Source organism: Paroedura picta, chromosome 3 (genome assembly GCF_049243985.1).
Source record: "Paroedura picta isolate Pp20150507F chromosome 3, Ppicta_v3.0, whole genome shotgun sequence".
Taxonomy (NCBI): domain Eukaryota; kingdom Metazoa; phylum Chordata; class Lepidosauria; order Squamata; family Gekkonidae; genus Paroedura; species Paroedura picta.
Genome location: NC_135371.1, coordinates 11,428,511 through 11,452,173, shown reverse-complemented (window position 1 = coordinate 11,452,173; position 23,663 = coordinate 11,428,511). Strand labels below are relative to the sequence as shown.

Below are 23,663 nucleotides of genomic sequence, written 5' to 3'. Positions count from 1 at the left end.
ACGTTGGTTCAGGAGAGTGGTATAGAAATCTAATAATAACAGCTACTGACCCTCCTTATGTTGTTTATGCGTTTTAAATTAATTTAAATTAAATTATTTTGTTATTTTCACTGTCTTTTAATTGCTGAAATGTTTCAATTAGGTTTATAATGTTCAATCCTTTGCAGCTTTAAAATGTTTTAAATTAAACAAATGAAATGATTTGAATGGAAGAAACTGACACATTTGCTAGTCTTGCAAAATCTTCCTGTGGCATTTCACAAACTCGTGTTATTTAAGTAATTCTTCCTCTTTCTTGAAAAATCTCTTATCTCAGTAGGTGTTGGTGTGTAGACATGGGAGGCAGAAATGCACAGCAGGATCCCAGGAGCAGTAGAAGAAAGGAGCTTCATGCATCACCTTCTGCGGGAACTCAAGGTACCTTCTCTCCCTCCCTAAACTGAATGCAGACCAATAAATCTAATCCATTTAGAAGACAAATGAATCCAATAAATGAATCCAATAAATCTAATCCATTTAGAAGACAAAAAAGGTGGGGTGGACATGACAGAAATTTACAACCTTTTACAAGGGTTCAGGAAAAATGGATACAGAGAATTGTTTCCTTCTTCTCTTCTAACAGATTTTAAAACTCAGACTCACCTAATGAATGTGATAGAGGCAGAGTTAACTTCCCTCCCCCCCCCCAAAAAAAGCTTGATTAACTTATGGAACTCAACGCTGCATGAAATTTTGATACCTAGATGGAACCTCCAGGTTCAAAGGCAGTATGACTTAAATATCATCTGCTGGGGGGTCAGCAAGTTGGTACAGAATGCTGCAGCCAGAATCCTAAGCAGAGTGTGTCGGTTTATGATCGCTTCCAGATTGTCTCCAGGCCCAATCCTGGTGTCAGGGCTCATTTTAAAAACCCTATAGGGTTTGGGGTCAGCAAACCTTCAGAACAACGTACTCCCACATAAACCTATTTGACTGCTACAACCATCTTCTGAGAAGCTTCATCAGGTTCTTCCTCCTTCTGAGGATAGGCAGGGGGCAACCGAAGAGAGGACCTTCAAAGTTGGGGTGCCAAACTCTGGAACTCCCTCCCTGGACATATTTGTCCTTACCTAAATATCTTTCCTTCCCCCCCGCTCACTTCCTAGGAGAAATTTGCCAGAACAAAAGGCCACACTAAGCAGCCATCTAGTCTGACGTTTCTGTTGTAAACTTTCGGCTAAACATCCGGAAGAAGTTTCTGACAGTTGGAGCGGTTCCTCAGTGGAGCAGGCTTCCTCAGGAGGTGGTGGCTTCTCCATCTTTGGAAGTTCTTAAACAGAGGTTGGATAGTCATCTGACAGAAATGTTGATTTTATGAACTTAGGCAGATTATGAGCAGGTGGGCAGGAAGGGATGTGCCACTGTTTATCTCTTGTGACCCTTCCTTGCATACCCAGGGAATCGCTGATCAACACAGTGGGATGGGATGTGAATTTTCTCCAGGCCAGGCTGGATTCTGAAGATTTTTGATGGAGGGACATGAAATTGGGGTCACTGTGGGTGGGCAGGTAGTTGTGAGTTCCTGCATTGTCCAGAGGGTTGGACTAGATGACCCTGGAAATTCAACCCCATGATTCCTTCCATCCCGGGTGAAGAACAATTGTTTTTCCCTATTGAACTTTTATTCGTGCATGAAGCTGCTTGCTCTGTGTTGTTGTTTTTTTAAATATGTAGAAAGGTGGGTAGAGCAGTGGGATAAAATTATGTAATTATGTAAAATAGAATAAATGGTAATAATAGGAGTGAAAGGCAGTTGTTGATTTTCTGATCCCGGGTGGATCATAGTAGACCTGAAAGAAACAGGATCCAGGACTAGATGGAGTGACCTAGCAGAAATCTTCTTCTCTAGGTTTGTTAAGAGATAGGTTGTAAACTATTGTATAGAAAACTATACTAAAAAAATATATCTGTATGGGATTATTCCCAAGAGAGCCTCAAGAAGACATGGGGCATCCATGACTGGGTCACCGCCAAACATTTAAAAGGGACATATTGGTTGTCCTGTGTTCGATCCATGCTGTGTCATTCTCCCCCTCACCCCAGTGCCACACCATTTCCATCTCACAGGAAACTGTGAGCTCCTTTTCTGAGTCTGTCCTTTTGAGATTGTTATTATCATTTAATTTATTTAGAAAAGCAGTGTGATAGGATACCCAAGCATGGTGAAATGTTCATTTGATGCTTCACATTTGACATGTACCTGGCCATGTTTACCAGGAACAAAAGAGTTGACCCTACAGTGTAGGGCCTACACTCGTGGAGTACACAAGTTACCTCACTAAAGAGGAAAAGCAAGACACATCTTTAAATGGCAAAGTACCAACAAGTTGTTTATTGCATTCAACTGTAGGCCATCAAGGCAAGGTACCAGAGAGGGAGCTTGAAGGCAAACCTTCAGACAGGGAACCTTAATAGTTGGTTTGCTGGTGGCGGTGATTGAGGGAGAGGGAGGGAAGTCTCATTGGGCGGGAGACCCAAAATGTCTTCTCAGAGAAGGCAGAAATCTGTGCTTCCTGGATTCATTGTATTTCCTCCTAGAACGACAATTTTTTCTGACCTTACTTACAGAGATATTTGGACCGTGCATAACAATCTGAAAAATGATGCTTGCAGGTCCTAATTTATCCCAACAATGTAGTGGGACTTGCCCAGTTAATGAACTGGCCCGACGTCTTGCGTGTGTTTAAAAGCCTAGGTCAGAGAGGTTGCATTTTGTGTTTTTAATCATTCTGCTTTACGATGTGTGAGGAAGGCCGTGTGGCTGAACACAGTTGGCCTTCATGGAATATAATAATAATAAAACATTACTGGCAATGCATGAAAGTTTTGTTCTTTTGATATCTTGTAATTCATTCGAATGTATCCCCAGCCACTTCTGGCTGCCAGAAATCTTTGCTTACATGCCCTGTTTCCCCACATCTCCTAAAGAAAGAGGAGTATAACACCATGAAGTCCAAATTCTAAACCCAGCAAACAGCAGCACTAGATCCAGAGGGGGTGTTAAAGTTAGTGCAGGCTTCCCTTGTCACCCTTTCTGCTTTCAACCCTGAACATTAATTCCACAGCTACCTCTCTGAAGAGCCACCAGTGGAAAATTATCCTGGGGGTTTTGGTGCTGGGGAGCCTTGCCCTGAAGTTGGCTGTGATTGGTATCCTTTTGTCAGGTAAAATTCTTACTCAGTCAGGTTGAGAAACAACCTCAAACGAAACTTCACCTCCAAGTCTTCTCAAAAAACATCCCCGTTATTACAGGTGAAGGGCGAGAAAATCGGTGGGAAGGTTTATCCTAACTGGTTTATTCTAAACCAGAACTTTTCTGCCTTAATGGACTCAGGCACAAGCTATTCCTGACATTGCTGTGAAAGCAGAACACTGGCTGTTTCCACTCTGCACATGCTTAGAAATCTTTGATTGTTGGTCTCCAGTGAGAGCCCGAGGAGCAGGCACATAGATGAACAGTCAGTGGCGACAGTCTTATGTCACTTCCAAGGAAACCAAGAAGTAATGCTATACTTACAAGCTTCAAAAACATATATTACTATTACATTTGTTCACCGCCATCCCCTGTCCAGCCATCCCTACTCCTGCCCCCCCTTCTCCTCTCCTGTCAGACTCAATGGACCACACCAACCCCATGCCACTGAGGGGGGGGATGTTTAGAGGAGGGACCCAACAGGTGCTCCTCATCCTGGCCTCAAACACCCGGTAAAACGATAGTTTCAAGCAGCTGCTAAAGTAGATGGAGTTCACATCCAGGTTTTCTCAGGAAGTGACATCACATCAACTCCTTGGCAGTAATTTTTATTTTTACCCCCCTGCTGCTGCTTTGAGTGGCACAGGGCCTGGAAACACGATCCGTTTGTGAGGAATAAAGTAGTAGGGGAAGAAAAGCTGTTTTTTACACCCCGCTTTTCTCTACACGAAGGAGTCCCAAAGTGACTTGCAATCACCATTTCCTTCCTCTCCTCACAACAGACGCCCTATGAGATAGGTGGGGCTGAGAGAAATCTAATGGAACTTCTCTGCAAGAGAATTGTGACTAACCCAAAGCTAGCCAGCAGGCTGCATGTGGAGGAGGAGTGGGGAATCAAACCCAGTTCTCCAGATTAGAGTCCACTGCTCTTAACCACTACCCCACACTGGTTCAGAATCCAGCAGTAAGACTTCTGCCCAAAATGTAGGCTCTAAACAATACTCCTGCATGCAAAAAAAGTGTGTGACACTTGTAATTAACCACTCGAGAAAGACCTGTCCACATTCCTCTTGGTTCATGTAACCACTGTCTCCTCTCATTGATTCAAAGGTTCCCAGTGCAAACCTATACTGATAGAACCTAAAAGCCTGCAGAATAATGGAACTTCAAAAAACGTACCATTTCAGGAAGGCAAGATCTCAGAACAAGGTTCATGTAATCCGCCTCAAAGCTTCTTGCATGGTAAGTTTTCCCTTTGATGGGTCTGAGGTTGCCTTCAGAAAGCTCTATTTTGAATGCAATCCAGCTAAAATCACTAAACATAATAAAGCTCAAGTTGGCAACTCACTCCCTACCTGATTGGTCCTCCCTGGGGGTGTGGTGCCAATAGAGAAGGAGCACTTCCCAGTGAGGGCCAATCAGTTAAAATTCCAAGTAAACAATTCACCCCATACCTGAATGGCCATCCCTGGGAGGGAGTGCCACCAATAGGGAGGAAGCACTCTCCAATAAGGGCCAATCATAAGACTTATCTGTCCTCTTCTTTCTCTTCTTGCTGCTTGCCGAGTAGAAGAGGTGCCAGCCTCTCTGAAAGGCCCTGCTGCTGGTAAGCTGTCCCATCCTCAACCTCTTTCCTCCCTCCATCTCCCCCAAGCAAGGGAGGGAAGTCAGCTGCTACCTTTGCCTTCTGACTTGGTCTCAGTTTAAAGTGCTTTGCTGGAAAGAAGCACAGTTGAGCTGACACAGGAAGACAGAGAGAATCAGCATTTCAAAAATAGAATGCCAAGGTACAGACAGAATGCAATGAATGTCTTAACTCAATCCAGGAAATCAAGGGTTCATTCAGGCAGTTCAAGGGCATCAGCAGAAGGATTAGGTCCACAACCCTCCGAGCCTCAAGTTAATATAGGCTGTCAGCAGCCTCTCAGTCCTTACTCTGTGATGACTCACAGTCTTCTGCAGTCAACAGCTGTCTTGCTAACATGGTGTGGTGCCTTTTAGACTGGAGCTCCAGCACATGCTGGCATTGCTTAATTGGCTCAAGTGAGCCGTGTGGGTTGACAAGGCAGGGAGCTGCAGCTGGAGACTTGGCAAAGGAATGAGGAGCTCCTGCAACAACTTTGGAATCTAAGCCCCTGTTTGTCTGCAGCTGCATTCCTTCCTGCTGGTCAGAACTCTCTGCCTATTGAATATCTGTCTTGGCTAAGCTTTCACCCAGGTGAGGCTTAGGTGAAGCTGGGAGCTCCTGGCAAGGGCTTTTCTTCCAAGGAGTTCTCACTAACAGGACCTGGCTTCACAACATGTCCCCATAGCCCTGAAGCTGTCCATCAGCCTTCCCCACCCAGTGTGGTCCTGAAAGATATGGGGGTGGGTGGGAAAGAGGCAGCCCACCCCCCTGTGACCTTTGCCACCCAGCTTAGCCTTTGGGAGTTATGGGGGAGGGGGCGGGAAGGAGGCAACCCCCCACAGCCTTTCCTACCTAGCCCAGCATTTGGTAGATGTGCAGATTGGGAAGGAGGCAGCCCATCCAATATAGCCTGCCCCAAGCAGCTTGGCCTTTGAGAGATGGGGGGGGGAAGGTGGCAGCCCATCCCCCTGCATCCTTCTCAGCCTGGCCTTTGGAAGAGGTGGGGTTGGATGGGAGGGTGGGACAGTGAGGACCTGTGTAGACACTGTTGTATGGGTTGAGGGTAGGAGGCAGCTGTTTTCTCCAGGAGAACTGATGCCTCCCTTCCCTCCCCCTCTTTCTCTCTCTCTCTCTTTTTCATCTTACTGGAGGTTTCCAGGCCTCCACCTGGAAGTTGGCAACCTCGCTACCTGCATATGGAGGAGTCAAGAATCAAACCCAGCTCTCGACATTAGAGTCTGCTACTCTTTAACCAGTTCACCACACTGGATCTCAAGATCGAGCCAGGAGCTGGAGGGGGCAGGGTAGAACCCAGGAAGGTCACAGTGCAGGTGTATGGCTAGTGCCCGTTGTCTTCCTGGGTGTAATGGGCTTTGCCTGTATTGTTGTTGTTAGTATAATCATAATCACAATCACAATCACAATCACAATCACAATCACAATCACAATCACAATCATAATCAATTTTTTACCCACCACTCTCGGCATGCCAGCTCATGGTGGGTTACACAATACAATAAAATACAATCCCCAATTAAAACCCCTATTAAATCTCCATAAAAATTACAAAAAATACAGAGCCGGAAGTGATATGGCGGAAGTAATAACAATCTAACTTAACAACCCAGCTACTAGCCAAGGTGGCTGTGTGTGTGGAGGGGTATGACAACCAGCCACGCCAACAGATGGACTAGTATGGGAACATCTCCTTCCAGGGGGGAGCCCCATGTGATCTTTCCCCGGCAGGGGCCTCATCCATAGACCTGGCGGAAGAGCTCTGTTTTGCGGGCCCTGCGGAAAGCAGAAACCTCCCACAGGGCCCGCAGCTTTTCTGGGAGCTCATTCCAGCAGGTAGGGGAGATTTTTGTGATTGTTTTATGGGGGTTATATTGTTGTCAAATGTGAACCGCCACGGGGAGTGGTGGCATAAAATTTGAAATATATAAATAAATGAATGAATACCTTTGTGTCTCTGTCTCCTCCCCTGCAGCCAATGTGATTCTCGACCAAGCCTCAGCGTCTCCTGAACTCAACATCCTTTCTGATCAGAAGAGTGTTGTGCTGAATACTCACTACTCAGGCAGCACTTATGCCCATGCCTGTGTGAGAGCCCAGGAGGGATTCACCTCTGGGAAGCACTGGTGGGAGATGAGGGTGTTGGCAGGTGACATCTGGTCTTTGGGGTTGGTCAGGGAGTCTCTGTATAGCAGTCGCTTGGTTCCTGACTTGGATTGCATGCCTTGGCTCCTGGGGAATTGTTGGGGGCCACCCTGCCCGTATCCCTTGATTGCTAACTCACCACTCAACGTCAACATCAGGGTCCTTCTGGATTATGAAAAGGGCCTGGTGTTTTTTGACATTAATCGTTTCCTTATCACAGTACTTACAACCAGTTTCTCTAGTGAGAGAATCTACCCTGTGTTCTGCCTGGGAGATGGGGCGGCCCTTGGACTGTCTTCTGCAGAGCAACCAGTTACCTGGATTGATACCATTTACTTCTCCTGATCGTAAAAATCCAGAGGGTTTTCTCTTCAAACTGTTGTGATTCCTGAGTTTTCCCCAATGGTGTCCCGTATGTTTTTTTTGTTTGTTTTTGTTTTTGTTTGTTTTTGTTTTTGCAAAATGTTTATGGTGACTGTTCAGAGCTTGGGTTGCAGTAGCAACACAAACCTTGTGAATGATTGAAGAAATGCTGTGTTGGCTCACCTGATGGCTTGGAGGTGTGGTTCTTGATATTGTTGGTGATACAATCTCTCCGGTCTTCATCCCTTACCCTCTTTACCACCCCACACTCCTTTCCCATGGAGTGCTTGAAGCAACCCTGAACAGTTCCGCAGGGCCTGCAAAAGGGAGCTCCTCCACCAGGCATTTGGTTGAGGTCGACCTGAACCACCACTTCCCAAGGGCCTCTCCCCCATGAATTGCCCTGAGCGTTTGGGGAGGGGAATGAATGAATGAATGAATTAATTAATTAATGAACTGTTTTGTGTGTGTGTGTGTGCGCATGTGGTTAAAATACTCCTGTGAATTCCAGTGCACAACGTGCTCCTTTGGAGAAAGAACTCAGAACAGCATCTGCAATATTATTATTTATTTGATTCCTACACTGCTCTCCCAACAAGCTGTCTCAGGACAGAAAAGGAGGAAATTGGTAGCCGCTTGAAGTTCCCTCAATTACAGGCTCTTCTTAAAAAGTAGGCTAAAGAGCATTGCTGAGTCTCTGTGCCAGCCTGGTGTAGTGGTTAAAAGAGGGGGCCTCTTGTCTGCAGAACTGGGTTTGATCTGCCGCACTTCCACATGCAGCCAGCTGGGTGACCTTGGGCTAGTTACAGTTCTCACAGAGCTCTCTCAACCCCGCCTACCTCTCAGGGAGTCTGTTGTGCGGAGAGGAAGGGAAGGCGACCGTAAACCACTTTGAGACTCCTTTGAGTAATAAAAAGCAAGATACAAAAAAACAGCTCTTGTTCTTCTTCCTAAGTAGAGAATTACCCTCTTAAGTCCGTTGAAATCCGTGACATCAACTAAAAACTTAAGACAGCATTGTGTATTTTCCCAAGTGTCATTTAACCAAAAGGTCATAGCTGCAGGAATGCTCTCTCTTCTTCCCCCCATGATCTGCAGTGTGTAGAAAGCCACATGGCTGATCATTTGGAGGGAACATGTGCACGTGCCTTTTCTCCAGGTGCTCACCTTGTTGGCAATCGTGGACCATCAGGATAGGGCAAGTATTAAGGCAGCTCCATGCATTCAAGATGCCATGGGACTTGAAGGGTCGCAATCCCCTATTTGATAAGCCCCTAATGTGCGCATTTCCTCTTCCACAGGGGTGGGAGGTGCGGTCAAGCCACAGCTGATTGGTGGTGACCCTATGGAGTTTGCAAGGCGAGAGAGATTTAGAGGCGATCTGCCATTCCCTGCCTTTGCGTGGCTACCCTGGCAAGGACTCAAGTAACCCCACTTAGCTTCCAAGACCTGACAAGATGGAGCTAGCTCACAATTTGATGTGCCAAAGCATCAATAAGAAAGGAGAACTACAAAGGAAGGAAATAAACGTGGCCCTTGTTAGGAATTACGAGAGTGCAAGGGAAACTCGTTTCCACAGGGGTGGCCAAACTGTGGCTCTCCAGATGTCCATGGACTACAATTCCCAGGAGCCCCTGCCAGCGAAAGCATTCGCTGGCAGGGGCTCCTGGGAATTGTAGTCCATGGACATCTGGAGGGCCGCAGTTTGACTACCCTTGCTTGAGAGTAACCATTTCCTCCAGGGGAACTGATCTCTTTTATTAACTGCCTTTCTCTCTTGAGGAACTCAAGGCAGCTTGATGATTCTTTGTTCTTCATTAAGCCGCATATTTTGGGTTTTCATGGCAAAGATACTGGGGTGGTTTGCCATTTCCTTCTTCAGTGGATCACCTTTTGTCAGAGCTCTCAGCTACGACCTGTCCGTCTTGGGTGGCCCTGCATGGCAAAGCTCATAGCTTCACCAGGCTACGCAAGCCCCCTTGCCACGGCAAGGCAGCGATCCTTGAAGGCCACCTCATGAGAAGGAAGGACTCCCTGGAGAAGAGCCTAATGCTGGGAGCGATTGAGGGCAAAAGAAAAAGGGGGCGACAGAGAATGAGGTGGCTGGATGGAGTCACTGAAGCAGTCGGTGTGAGCTTAAATGGACTCCGGGGAATGGCAGAGGACAGGAAGGCCTGGAGGATCATTGTCCATGGGGTCGCGATGGGTCGGACACGACTTCACACCTAACAACAACAAGCCGCATATTGTTGGTATCTTCCCGCTGTTAATTCACTCTCTCCCTATATCTGCATGGTCATGATCCCTGTTCCATCGCCTGGCCACCAACTCTCACACCTTATATAAATCTTTGTCGGGCCTATAGGTGCCAGTGGGCTCAGATTTTGTTCTACGACCGCCCACCATAGTATTTTGGGTGCCTACTGGGGAGGGGGAACAAAGGCGGAGCATTACTTTTGCTTCCCGTCTCATTTTACCCGGGGGAGAAGGGAGAGTGAAAGAGAAACACCCTAGGAAGTGCCCCTTAAGCGGCCTTCCCTCTGCTTTCCAGCAGGGGGCGCAACGGCGCGTTCCGCCGGGGTAGGCTGTCGGGGCGAGCCGGGGAGGAGCCGTCGGTTTTTTAAAACGCGGCCTCGGGGAGGCGGGCCGAGGCTGGGCGTCGCCGGGGGGAAAGTCACGAGGTTCGCTCCGCGCTCTATTCGACGGCGCCGGCTCTGCGCTCGGGAGCGAATTGGAAGCGAAAGCGAAAGCGAATCGGAAGCGAAAGTGGAGGCCCCCTAGCGCCGGGCGCTGAGCCGGCCGCGATGGCGTGCAGCATGGCGGAGGACCTGGTGTGCCCCATCTGCCTGTCCTTCTTCCAGGAGCCGCACATGCTGGGCTGCGGCCACAACTTCTGCCTGGCGTGCCTGCGCGGCGCCCTCCCCGCCGGCCAGGCCGAGGGGACGTGCCCCGAGTGCCGCGGGCCCTTCCGACTGCCGGAGCTGCAGCGCAACCGAGCCCTGGGCAGCCTGGCCGCCAAGGTGCGCCGCTGGCAAGGCGACGAGGCGCTGCTGCCGTCGGGGAGCGCCGTCGGGCGGTGGCACTTCTGCGAGGCCCACGACGAGCCGCTCAAGCTCTTCTGCTGCCAGGACGAGGCGCCCCTCTGCGTCATCTGCCGGGACCTGGCCCAGCACCACGGCCACCGCTTCTTGCCCGTCCCGGACGCCGCGCGGGAGGCGCAGGTTGGACGGGGCGGGGAACAAAGGGACTTGGGGGGGGGGTCGGGTCTTTGCGTTTCTCATTTCACCCAAGCGCTGCTTGCTTGCTTTGCTTCTCAGTGAGGCCAGGGGTAGTCAAACTGCGGCCCTCCAGATGCCCATGGACTACAATTCCCATGAGCCCCTGCCAGCAAACCCTGGCAGGGGCTCGTGGGAATTGTAGTCCATGGACATCTGGAGGACCACAGGTTGACTATCCCTGATATAGATGATAGACTTTGTGCAGTATCTGAATTCATACCTGTTTTAAAAATGTGTTTAGGATATAATAGAGATTGCCAAATTAATAGAGTTATGGTCTACTAGAATAATAAGAAGAAGAGCTGGTTCTTATATGCCGCTTTTCCCTACCCGAAGGAGGCTCAAAGCGGCTTACAGTCGCCTTCCCATTCCTCTCCCCACAACCTTGTGGGGTAGGTGAGGCTGAGAGAGCGCTGCCACCGAAAACTCTCTCTAGAGCAGGGGTAGTCAAACTGCGGCCCTCCAGATGTCCATGGACTACAATTCCCATGAGCCCCTGCCAGCAGCTGGCAGGGGCTCATGGGAATTGTAGTCCATGGACATCAGGAGGGCAGCAGTTTGACTACCCCTGATGCTGATGTTCTTTCTGCCTTTGCAGAGTTTTGTTGCCTTCTCAGCCGCCTTGGTTTGCACAGAGCTAAAGCAGGAGATGATCAGGAAAGAAGTTTGAACCTAAAATCAGACGTCAGACCAACAGGGCTACCCCTTTGAATCTAAGTTTGAACCTGGGCTGTGATCTTAAGGCTTGTGGTTGGAGAATCCAGCAGGCTTTCTGGTGCTTTCTGGTTAGATTTTTTTAAAGATAAAAGACAGAATCTCTATCCTGAACATCAGTGGATTGAAAAGTGGATGTTTCTGTATTGTTTTCTCTGCTACACAGGGCAGATTGAAAGCGTACCTCAAACATCTGGAGAAGCATCTGAAGTATGCAACAGAGGATGAGACGGATCAGTTGAAGGAAATTGAGGCTCTGAAGGTAAAAGGGGAGGGAGGGATTTGGGGCAAAGGCAGATCAGTACTTTCCCCAGGAAAGTTCGTTTTCTAAGGCAGTTTGGGATTAAATTTCAGGAAATCGACATGCAAAGAACTTTTGTGGGGATCACACTTCAGTATTTCACTTTGGATGAAATGTAAGATGTACTTAATGAAAGCCACCTAATATAGTCGTCAAGAGCAGCAGTCTCTAATCTGGGGGGCGGGATTGGATTCACCACACCTCCTCCACATGCAGCCAGCTGGGTGACCTTGGGCCTGTCACAGTTCTCTCAGAACTCTCAGCCGCACCTGCCTCGCAGGGTATCTGTTTTGGGGAAGGGAAGGCGATTGTGAGCTTCTTTGAAATTCCTTCGGGTAGTAAAAAAGCAGGGGACAGAAAACCAGCTCTTCCTCTACTACTTTGAGGAATGTTGCAATTTTGCATCCAGGGCCACAGTATGTGTGCTCCCACACCAAAGATGTATTGCAAACTCTCCAGATTAGATTTAGTAATGTTACACAGGCAGCCGGAACTGGCTGAGAAGGGGAAGATTTTGGGGTTGTAGAAGAAGATGAAGAGTCGGTTCTTATATGCCGCTTTTCTCTACCCAAAGGAGGCTCAAAGCAGCTTACAGTCGCCTTCCCTTACCTCTCCCCACAAGAGACACCCTGTGAGGGAGGTGAGGTTGAGAGAACCCTGATATTACTGAAGAAGAAGAGTTGGTTCTTATATGCTGCTTTTCTCTACCCGAAGGAGTCTCAAAGTGACTTACAGTCGCCTTCCCCTTCTTCTCCCCACAACAGACACCCTGTGAGGGAGGTGAGGCTGAGAGAGCCCTGATATCACTGCTCGGTCAGAACAGTTTTATCAGTGCTGTGGCGAGCCCAAGGTCACCCAGCTGGCTGCATGTGGGGGAGTGCAGAATTGAACCTGGCTCGCCAGATTAGAAGTCCACACTCCTAACCACGACACCAAGCTGGCTCTAGCGGAAAGCTCAATGTAAAAGTCAACTTGGTGTGCAACAGCGGTGAAAGAAAGCAGACTCAATGCAGGGAGTGCTGATATTAGTTGTTGTATATCTGGCACCCTTTTCAACAGGCACAAACGTTTCCCATTTATATGAAAAACACAAAAAAGGGAAGATTTTCTTCCTGCAGTTGACAATGAGGAACATTATTGAGGAGTAACTGTTAGCATCTCTAAAGACTGGCCTGCTGGTGCATACACACCAAAGTAAGTAATTGGAGTATCTGCCCAACTTGACCAGGAAGGGGCTGCTCGTTTTAACACGGGCAGAGCCTTGTTACAAAGACATGATAACGGAGATGCCATTGACAACAGAGCTATACAAAGGAGCCACAAACATTCCTCCTTTTGTCTCTAGGCAATTGTTACCCAACTGCACTCTCCCCTGGGTGGTAGAGGTCAAACTGGGTGTCTCTCTGTGTGCAAGATCGGAAGCCAAAGGTCCATATGTCATATCTTACATGAGACTCTACGAGCCTTTAAGCAATGATGGTTATTCTAGTTCTCTGCTTGCCCCTCAACAATAGCGGTATCTTTTAGCTGCTTTGGATATCCCATTACTTGCAGAACTGCACTGAAGACCTGGTGGGCCACATTTCCAAAGAGTTTGAAGCTCTCCACCAGGTCTTGCGCGAGAAAGAACAGGACATTAAGCTGATGGTAGAGAAGATGAAGGAAGAGAACATGGAGGAAATGGAGGATTCCTTAACCTCGCTGAAGGAAGAAGTGTCTTCTCGTACGGCCACCATCGCCAAGGTCAAAGCCGCATTAGAAATGACGGATCAGGTTGCCTTTCTGAAGGTGAGCTGGGCTTTGTCTAGCAGCTAATGTGAAAGATTGAGTCACAGTCTCAGAAAGGATGCCTGCAGCCAGCCGGGTGGCCTTGGGCCAGTCACAGTTCTCTCAGAGCTCTCTGCCACACCTACCTCACAGTGAGTCTCCTGCAGGTAACAGGGCACCAAATAACCAGCTCATTCAGAGGAATCCCCTGGGTCTAGTTTGGCATTATTGTTATTGTTATTATTGGATTTCTAGCCCGCCGCTCCCCTAAGGCTCGCGACGGGTAACAACAACCCCCAAGACATAAAACACCTAAAAACAATCCCCAGCCCACCCAGCCCACCCCACCTGATGGTGGGGGAACTATCCGGGAAACCAGGGGTCACTGGTGATGTAGATGTAGAGGGGGGGGGCGATCTAAAAGGGGAGGGGCGCTGGCCTCAACCATAAGCCTGGTGGAAGAGCTCTGTTTTGCAGGCCCTGCAGAAGGATAACAAATCCCCCTCGGTGTGGAATTTGTCCCCAAGGGAAAAATTGGTTTACAAGTGCTTAACCCAGATAGAGTGGCAGGAGCAATTTTCTTAAAACAGGACAGAATATCAGTAGTTTCCAAAGACAAGGCAGAATATAAATCCAATGATAAAGAAATAAAATTAAAATAAATACTTGCAGTTAGCTCCTGGATGTACTATACGCTTATGGTACTAAGCTGTCAGGCCAGAAATAGTATCATCTGGTTTTATTATAAGAGACCATGGCAGTTCTTAGGATATTGGGGGGTGGGGGCTGAAAGAAAATCATTGTAATTGCCTTAAAGCATTGATAATGCATTAATTCACTTGCTAACTCAGTTGCTCAGTTACTACATATTTACTTCAGTCTTTTTTTCCATACAGGACCTCAAGGAGCTGATGGAGCAGTAAGTCTTTCTTAGCTGTGGCCTTTCCAAAACTCCCCCTTCTGAAACACTCTTGCCTTAGCCCTTTTCTCCCCATTGCCAAGCAAAACAGAACCTAACTGCATGCTCATTCATTTTTCACTTCGGCTCTTCCTTTTCCCCCTTGTCTCCTGTTTTGGGCGATAAACAGGATCCCTCAGCGGTCCAACATGGCCCTGGGAGCACGGCCTGTCACCCACCCCGGCTGGCATGCTAAATCCACAGCCATATTGACATAGCACACTAGTCTATGGCAAGGAGTTTGTGCAACGAAAGGCAAAATCACACTTCGAGCCCAAGCCCACACTTCGAATCAGCATTTCAAGGCAGTAAATTGGAAAGAGGGTAATTGCAAGATTCAGAGCCAAGGTCCAGTTCAAAGTTCATGAGGAGGCAAATACAAAGCATCACAGGAACAACACAGCCAATGAAGAATCAGGAGGATGTAGATTGGCAGATAACAGTCATGTTGCTTCAGTGTTATCCTCAGCCACCTCATCTGAGCAGGCTTCTGCGTTCCTCAGCTCCTGGGTGGTGCCTGTTACACACTCTGCAGTGCAGATTTGGTGTGTTCCTCCAGGCAGGATGTCATGGTGTCACGGCTAAGAGGGCTAAGAGGGAGAGGAAAGTGTAGACTGTAGGGTAGTCATTCTCAACCAGGCATACTCCAGTTGGGGGATTTAATTTTTAAAATATATATATATATTAATTAACTAACCCGGAAAGGAGTTTGAAGTCAGAGTGGTTTTCTGCTCATCTGCCTAGTCTTCCTTCCCAGGTTTTCCTTGCTCTGGCAGCCATTTCTGACCCTGTCAGTTAACAGTATGGCCTCCATCAAGATTGAATGGCTGCTAGGCCAGGATAGTCGGGCTAGCCAAATCTTGACACATCCTGGAAGCCAAGCAGAGTCAGCCCTGGTTAGCATTGGGATGGGAGACCTACAAGGAATGCTAGGGTCACTGCATAGTGGCAGGTAATGGCAAATTCTATGGCCAAGAGAGCCAGCTTGGTGTAGTGGTTGGGAGTGCAGACTTCTATTCTAGTAAGCCAGGTTTGATTCTCTGCTCCTCTACATGCAACCAGCTGGGTGACCTTGGGCTCACCACTGCACTGATAAAAAGCTGTTCTGACCAAGCAGTAATATCAGGGCTCTCTCAGCCTCACCAACCTCACAGGGAGCCTGTTGTGGGGGGAGGAAAGGGAAGGTGACTGTAAGCCGCAGATAGAAAAAGTGACAAATAAGAACCAACTCTTCTTCAGTAATATCAGGGCTCTCTCAGCCTCACCTCCCTCACTGGGTGTCTGTTGTGAGGAGAGAAATGGGAAGTCAAATGTAAGCCGCTTTGAGACTCCTTCAAGTAGAGAAAAGCGGCATATAAGAACCAACTCTTCCTCTTTTTCTAAGTTTCTAAACATGCAGTACATAGTTCCTTTCCTTTTAATGGATTTTTAAATTCCTTTTTTGTCATATGGTTGTGTTTGCCAGCTATGACATTGTGTTTTCTCTCATACTGTTACTGCAACGTTGTAAACAAACAGAAATATAGTGAATACACGAACACGGATGTTCCATTTGGCACCCTACATACCTCTTAAATTCACCCCACGGGGAAACAACAGAATGAGGAGTGAATTATGGAGAGGATGAGAAGCAAGATATTTTGTTGCCAGTTCCTGCTCGCAGGACATAATTTCTGTTACTTTCTCAGTCATCCCCTCCCCGCCCTCAACTTTTCCATCCCATTTGTTTTGGGTCTTTTCTCCCTCCTTTCCCGACCCTTAAATGTAGAATCCTAGAATCATAGAGTTGGAAGGGGCCATACAGGCCATCTAGTCTTAACTCCCTGCTCAACGCAGGATCAGCCCAAAGCATCCTAAAGCTTCCAAGAAATGGATGTCAGCCCCTCTGCTCTGTCTTTGCTGATTCTCTATGCCATCTCTCTTGTAAAATGGGTGCATTTTTATTCTCAGAGTCAAGGAGGATCACCAAGGAGAGGTAGAGGACTATGAGGATACGGAGGAGACATCTGAGGATGAAGCAGAAGAGAAGTCCGACCAGGAGGAAAACAGCGAGGAGCCCTGCAAAAATAGTAACAGTGAAGATGAAGATGATGAGGATTATGAACCTGAGGAGGAGTGTCATGATGGCGATGATAGGGTAGTTCCTGTGGAGCCATACCTTGAGAGCTTTGGGGAATCGCTGCATTTTGAGACTTGGAAGGAAATGCTGGAGGGAATCAAACCCAGGCTGGTTAGCTGATTTTTTTTTTTTTTGCCCTGGACCTTGAATTGCTAATTGTAAAACCCTCTGGCTTAGAGGAAACAACATCTCAATTTCAAACAAGTAACTCTGCTGTGGTTACGGACTCCCCTTAGAGTGACTGTCTAAAATTAAGTTGTTTCATGCATGACTCAAGGACTCACTTGAGGTTTTCAGTTTTGTTTTTTTACTCTCCTGCCTAAGGGCACTCTACAAGTTTCATTTTTAATTTTCTGGAAAGGCAGTAGAAAGGGATCCGTCATCACTGGAGGAGGGATGGTGGAAGTTGCTGGTCTACAGCTGGCCTTGAGCATTTTCCGCTGTAGGCGGCATCTTATTCTGTGCAACCAAAATATTTCAGGCTTTAATTAAAGGCTTTGAAGGGGGGGTGTCCATATCAGTGTTCATTAATAAAAGGTAAATTGTCATGTTTAAAAACCTATTCATGCTTACATTTCTTTCGGGGTTTTCAGTGTCTTTTGGCCTTGGGTAGAGTCTGGATCTAAACGCACGCATCTTTCGTTTTCTCTACACAACTTGAAATATGGCTTATTTTAAAGCATGAGAATACAGTACCAAAGCAAATGAATGGTACTTCAAAGAATCATAACTTTCCTTTGGGTGGTACAAGTTCTTTGGAAAAGGGACAGTATGATGAAGAAAAAGAAGAGTGGGTTTTTCTATGCCACTTTTCTCCGCCCAAAGGAGGCTCAAAGTGGCTTGCAATCGCCTTTCCTTTCTCTCTCCGCAACAGACGCCCTGTGAGATAGGTGGGGCTGAGAGAACTCTGTAAGAACTGCTCTCCAATGACAGCTCTAGCAGGACTGATGAGCCCAACGTCACTCATCTGGCTGCATGTGGAGGAGCAGGGGATCAAACCTGGCTCTCCAGATTAGAGGCTGCCGTTCTTAACCACTATACCACACTGTTCAGGATTCTAAACCAAGGAGGGGCCTTAGAATGTTTAGTTTTCTGGAGACAATGACCTGCCATCTTAAGATAGGTGCCTTCAGCGGGCTTGACCGTGTTTAAGTCTGCCTTAGATGTGGCCCTTGCTTGGTGTAGTGGTTAGGAGTGCGGACTTCTAATCTGGCGGGTTTGAATCTGCACTCCCCTATGCAACCAGCTGGGTTACCTTGGGCTCGTCACAGCACTGAGAAAAGTGCTCTGACCGAGCAGGAATATCAAGGCTCTCAGCCTCACCTCCCTCACAGGGTGTCTGTTGTGGGGAGAGGAAAGGGAAGGCGACTTTAAGCCACTTTGGGACTCCTGGTAGATAAAAGTAGCATATAAGTAGGGGTAGTCAACCTGTGGTCCTCCAGATGTACACGGACTACAATTCCCATGAGCCCCTGCCAGCATTTGCTGACAGGGGCTTGTGGGAATTGTAGTCCATGTACATCTGGAGGACCACAGGTTGACTACCCCTGCATATAAGGACCAACTCTTCTTCTTCTTCAGTAATATCAGGGCTCTCCCAGCCTCACCTACCTCACAGGGTGTCTGTTGTGGGGAGAGGAAAGGGAAGCCACTTTGAGACTCCTTTGGGTAGAGAAAAGTGGCATGTAAGAACCTGTCTTCCTCAGGTAAGTATAAATGCCAGGAAATGTGAATAGGGAGAACAGTATGGTCCATTGAAACTTCACATGGATGTCAGCCTGTTTCTTACTGCCTGTTGAATGAAGCCGCAAGGGAGTGGTGGGATATAAATATAGTAATAATAATAATAATAATAATAATAAAAGCAGTGAGGCTACAGCTGGGCTCCCAGCAGCTACATGTAACTGGTAAGATTGGAAAAACCTTTATAGGCACTAGAAGTTTATGGTTTTGCTGGGAGGGGGTTCTTCCTCAGCAAAATGAGTCAGCGCTCTGCTATTGCTGTGGTAACAGGAGGTTTGGACTTGTTGTCAAAGCACCGAACAATCCAGCCTTTCTCAAGCATTTGACCGCAGAGGAGCCCCTGAAATATTTTTGAGGCTTCAAGGAACTTCTGAAGTGGTGACATGAAGTGGGTGTGGAAGTAAGATGTGGGAGCCAGCCAGCCAATCAATTGATCATTTACCATTTCCATTCCTCTACGCCTGTAGAGCAAACAGGAAGTGGGCTCCAGGGACATCTCATGATGTCAGCGGCCATCCAAACTTCTGAGGAAGGCCACAGAACCCCTGGGCAGATCTTATGGAACCCCAGGATTTCCCAGAACCCTGGTTGGGAATCCAAGGCCACTCACACCTTTTCCTCCTTCGGGAGTGTCCCCTCCCACTAGGGATACCCGGGTCCCTTTGACTTCTATCCATCACATCTTCATTGGCTTTCCTTTTGCTTCTGGGTAGTAGGCAAATAGATGGGCTGGTGGCATATAAATGTTTTAAATCTTTATTTAAACAGAACAAGCAGACTGGTTATTGTAGAGAAATAATAAACTGTATTTTATACTGAATGCATTTAAATTTTAAGAGTCTTGCTATGCTGGACATGTGTGAGCTGCCCTGAGTCTTTGAGGAGAGGTGGCATATAAATACAAAAATAAATAAAAGACTGTCGCAATGCTTTTTAATGTGGAGGACAAAGATTGAATTAAAAAACCAGGGATTTCCAACCTCAGATTTTGTAAAATCATTACTTGTTTGTTACTCAGTTAAAACATCATTGGAACCAAAATAAGTTAATAATTTCCCATGGAGGTGACTCATTTGCCTCACAGACAATTGCATCAAAGACCATCTCAGCTGACTTAACATATGATCTGTGACTTTACAGCCCTGAGTGTGACAGACTTCTTACATAAGAGTTATGGAGAAATGTAGAATAGTAAAGCAGTTTGACAAGAAGCTGGACTCCAGCCCTGAAAGAGAAAGTCGTGCATTTTATCTACACATCTAATTGGACTTAATATGGGTTGATTTATGCTGCCCCTCAAGTGGTGAATTCTGGGAGGGAATTTTATTTCTGCAAATGGGCATGAAATTGTAAGCCCCGTGGGCAGTGTCCTGTATACAAGACCTCACAAAGTACTGATGATGAATAACTAAGTCAGCATTTTACAGTAGGGATTTTTTGTTGTCAGATGCAGAATGTATTTTATGCTTTCTGCAATACTGGCTAATTTATTTTCCACGCATCACAGATTCTTGATTCAGTTGAGCTACGGAGGACGCACAGAAGAGTAGTTATGGCAGGCTGAAACTTGAGGCAGCAACATTTTGGCTAGACTCGAGTGTATGGCCTGGCCTTGTGGTTGCAGCTATACGTTTGATGCCATTTTCATAAAACAATCAAAGGACCTGCAAGGACTCGCCTTATATCCCCTTCCTCACCATTTCTACTTTCCCTGAAAGCCCCCATAGCCTCTCCTGTTTTCTTGCTTCCTTCTCACCTTTACCTGCTGCCCTGTGTTCCGGAATCTTCCCTTCCTACCTGCCGCTGAGAAAATTCTGCATTGTTGTGGTCACTGAATTGGGTCAGACCCAGCTGTGCAGAGGGGAATCTGCTATGGAGGGCACCTCGCTTTGCTTTGTGCTATCCAACTCACATTATTTCCTCCTGGCAATCCCTGTATCTTCACCGTTCCCTTCCTCCTCTCCTTCCTACTCACCAGCCCAGCCCTTCTCAACTTTTTTACCATTGAGATACCCCTGAAACAATCTTTAGACTTTGAGGAACCCCAGAAGTGGTGCAGTCGTGAAGAATATGACTAGGAAGCATAGCTGTGTATGTGCCCACCTGGGGCCCCTCTCCACCACCTCTAGCCCATCTTTGGCCATTTTGGGACAGGGGGTGGGTCAACATGACCATATATGGTCATATTACCCTATAAATGTTTAACAAATTAGAAATATGATTCTATATATAAAAATTAACTTCCACCCATTTAAGAAACCCAGGGCCATCAAGAAACCGCAGGGTTTCACATAGCCCTGGCTAAGAAAGGCTGTACCAGCCAAGCCACCTTTGTCCCCACTGTCCCCATTACGATTCATTTATACCTCACCTTTCTCCATAATGGGGACACAAAGCAGCTTACATTGTTCCCCTCCATTTTGTCTTCACAACAACCTTGTGAGGTAGGTTAGGCTGAGAGTGGGTGACTGGCCCAAGGTCACCAGTAATCTTCCATGGCAGAGGTGGGATTTCAACCTGGGTTTTTTCCTTTGGTGGGGTGTGGTGGCTGTTCCTGATTTTTAATTATTTGATGTGCTTTGGAGGGAAAGAGCCAGTTCCAGATTTAACACCTGATTCCTACTGGACCTGCAATACTGTGTCCTCGGTACTGGATCATCAGCACAAATCTCCCAAGAACCAGGGTAGTTCTCTCGCTGTCAGTATCATTTCAAAGTTTATCTAGAGATACTAGCCTTTCATCATGCTTTGCTCCCTTCCCCTTTCCCAAAAATGTTTTTTTTTTTGCAAAATGGAGCCCTCTTTCACCTTTGTTTTTGTTGTGCCCCTAAATCCCACCATTCTGTGCAATTGATCGCCTCCCCCCTTTTCCCCAAAGTGTAATTGTTTGAAACCTGTTGTTAATATCATAACACTGCAGTATAAGACTGCCGGACTGCTTTTTTTTAAACTCAAAAAGAGCGTTTAAACTCAGAAACAGAGATCATGTTGCAGTGCTGTTTCTGAGTTTTAAAAAAAGCAGTCATATGATATAACTTTATAACTCAAGTGTTGGGTTTTTTTAAAAATTACACTCGGGGCACTTTGGGGGAAAGGGGTGCAACGAAAACCAAGTTGCAAAAAAGGATTTTTCAGAATTGTGGGGGAGGGAGGAGGGCAATGAGGAAAGAGGTGTTCCCAAACAACTCAAAATGAGGGGGGGCCGGCGGGGGATAAACCAGATTGCATGCATTTTTGCACCTGGCAGCCCTGAATTAGACCTCTGTTAATCCCTGCTTTATAAAATGAGAACCTGTTTGTAGGGATTCCTTTGCTGTGGAGCGAGTGAGGGAGCAATTCACATCTGCGCCAAAAGAGGCAAATTTCAGTGCAGAAACAGACAAAAAACCCAACCCTTTAAAAATACAAATCCGAATGATATCCCTAAAGTGGAAATAGTCTGCGTTTCCTTTGGTTCCTGCTTTCTTGCCCTCCATTTTACAGAACAGTTGTGGTAATCATTACAGAGAAACAGGTTTTTTTAAACCAAGGAAACAATTTCAGAGTTGTGGTTTCTGTAAATTTGGGCCTTTCGCTGAATCCGAGGGCACCTTTTCCCGTATTGGCACAAAAATGAAAGTGGAAATGATTCAGGGTGGTTTTTTGGGTTTTTTTCAACTTCCTAAGCATGATTCAGTACATTCTCACCATATGGAGAATTGTGCAGAGTTTAAATACTGGTTTCTAGTTCTCATTAAAAAGACGCTGCTAGACCAGCAAAATAAATATCAAATTAACAAAAAGTTATTATAGATGAATAAATATTTGAAGCAAGGGCAATGATCAACTGATTTCCAAAGAAACTAGAATAAAACATTGGATTTACACGAAGGTTTCTTCTCTTCAGTGGTGTGAAGTCCTCCAAAATTGGTCCTCCAAGCAGGGCTAAGCAAATTATTATGCCTCTTCAGAACGAGTGTGGATTATCCCTTCCAGGCATAGAATAGCCAAGCTCCCAAGTACAATAAACATGGTATAACTGTAATCACTTTAAGAACAGTAAGTATAATAGTAACCATGTTTTTAACATCCACCACATAAAAATCAGCCCCGCTGAAGAGAAGGAACCTTCAGGTAAGTCCAATGTCTCACAGAAACCACCTAAGCACTGTGTTCAACCCAACTCTTGCTGGAGAACTCATCTCCCATAATCAGCCTCGGTGGAGTTCTGCTGGACTATTATGAAAAATTTAACCAAAGAAGACAAGGAAAACCAGGTTGCTGCTCAACCCATATCCTTGGTAGGTTTCCTGGTTCTCAATACAGCTTGAAGTTGCTGTTCCCCCAGTAAGAGGGGCTACAACCACCACAGATTGTCGCAAACACAAGTTTCCTTCCAACTCTATGATTCTTGATGCAAAGTCTGATCCAGATAGCCCCTGTGGGCCTTGGAGACTTGGAGACTAGTAAAATGTACCCTGTGGTGCAAGTAGAATGAGACAGTTTAAATACTTTGTCACTGTTATGTATATATGGAGAACCCTCTGAACAACCAACATAATCCAGTCCTCTCTGCTGAGAGGGAATTGGAACAAAACCCCAGACGTTCTAACTATTGGTTAAATTGCAAAACAGTCTTTGCCTTGGGAGTGATATAAGTACCTGTGCTAACTGCTGCCATAACCTTGTTGAAGGTACAGAGTTCCTTATATACTGATAAGGTCCCAAATTCCGAGACCCTCCTCGTTAAAATTGTGGCCATGACAGAGATCTTAATTCCAACTAAAACAAGGCCTTACAGGGGATGGTTTTTACTAAGGCCAGCAGTCTTGGGATCCATTTAGGATCCACATGCTGCACCTATGTCAACAATTTCTGCCCCTGGGAAAATGAGTGACAAATTGAGCCCTATCTCAGCAAATTCCCAGGTCAAGTAGAGCAGGGGTAGTCAACCTGTGGTCCTCCAGATGTTCATGAACTACAATTCCCATGAGCCCCTCTCAGGTACTTAGAATCATAGCATTTGCTGGCAGGAGCTCATGGGAATTGTAGTTCATGAACATCCGGAGGACCACAGGTTGACTACCCCTGAGTCACCCTGGTTCTGACACTGTCAGCTGAACCAGGTTCAAGTCCACCATCCATCCCCCCTGCCAAAAAGGGTGTCTGACGAATTCTTTTTACATGTGTCTCCTACACCCTGACCAACTCTTTGCTTATTGTGTTGGTGGAAAAAATTGCAGGGGTCCAGATGGTTTGATCCTTCAGCAGGCTTGTCCTCATTTCACAGACACTATTAGGCCATTACAGGCAGGCTGAGGAGCTGTGCTCTGGAGCTGTAGGGCTATTGAAACTGGAAAAGACAGCCCACTCTCTTCCTGGAGAGGCATAATAATCTGCATAGCCCTGCTTCGAGTGGAGG

The 23,663-nt window shown here is 46.7% G+C and overlaps 1 protein-coding gene and 1 long non-coding RNA gene across 2 annotated transcripts; both read left to right on the top strand.

Annotated features, from left to right (window-relative positions):
- The first annotated feature begins 299 nt into the window (after nucleotides 1-299).
- Nucleotides 300-8,298, top strand: LOC143834512 (uncharacterized). The gene is made up of 4 exons (XR_013229789.1): nucleotides 300-417; nucleotides 3,105-3,203; nucleotides 4,343-4,474; nucleotides 6,850-8,298. It is a non-coding gene; the product is annotated as an uncharacterized LOC143834512 (long non-coding RNA).
- Nucleotides 8,299-10,021: 1,723 nt separating this feature from the next.
- Nucleotides 10,022-17,077, top strand: LOC143831504 (nuclear factor 7, brain-like). The gene is made up of 5 exons (XM_077324539.1): nucleotides 10,022-10,603; nucleotides 11,541-11,636; nucleotides 13,230-13,463; nucleotides 14,339-14,361; nucleotides 16,351-17,077. Exons 1-5 carry the CDS (start codon nucleotides 10,187-10,189, stop codon nucleotides 16,637-16,639), a joined length of 1,059 nt encoding a protein of 352 aa, XP_077180654.1. The 5' UTR covers nucleotides 10,022-10,186; the 3' UTR covers nucleotides 16,640-17,077.
- Nucleotides 17,078-23,663: the final 6,586 nt, after the last annotated feature.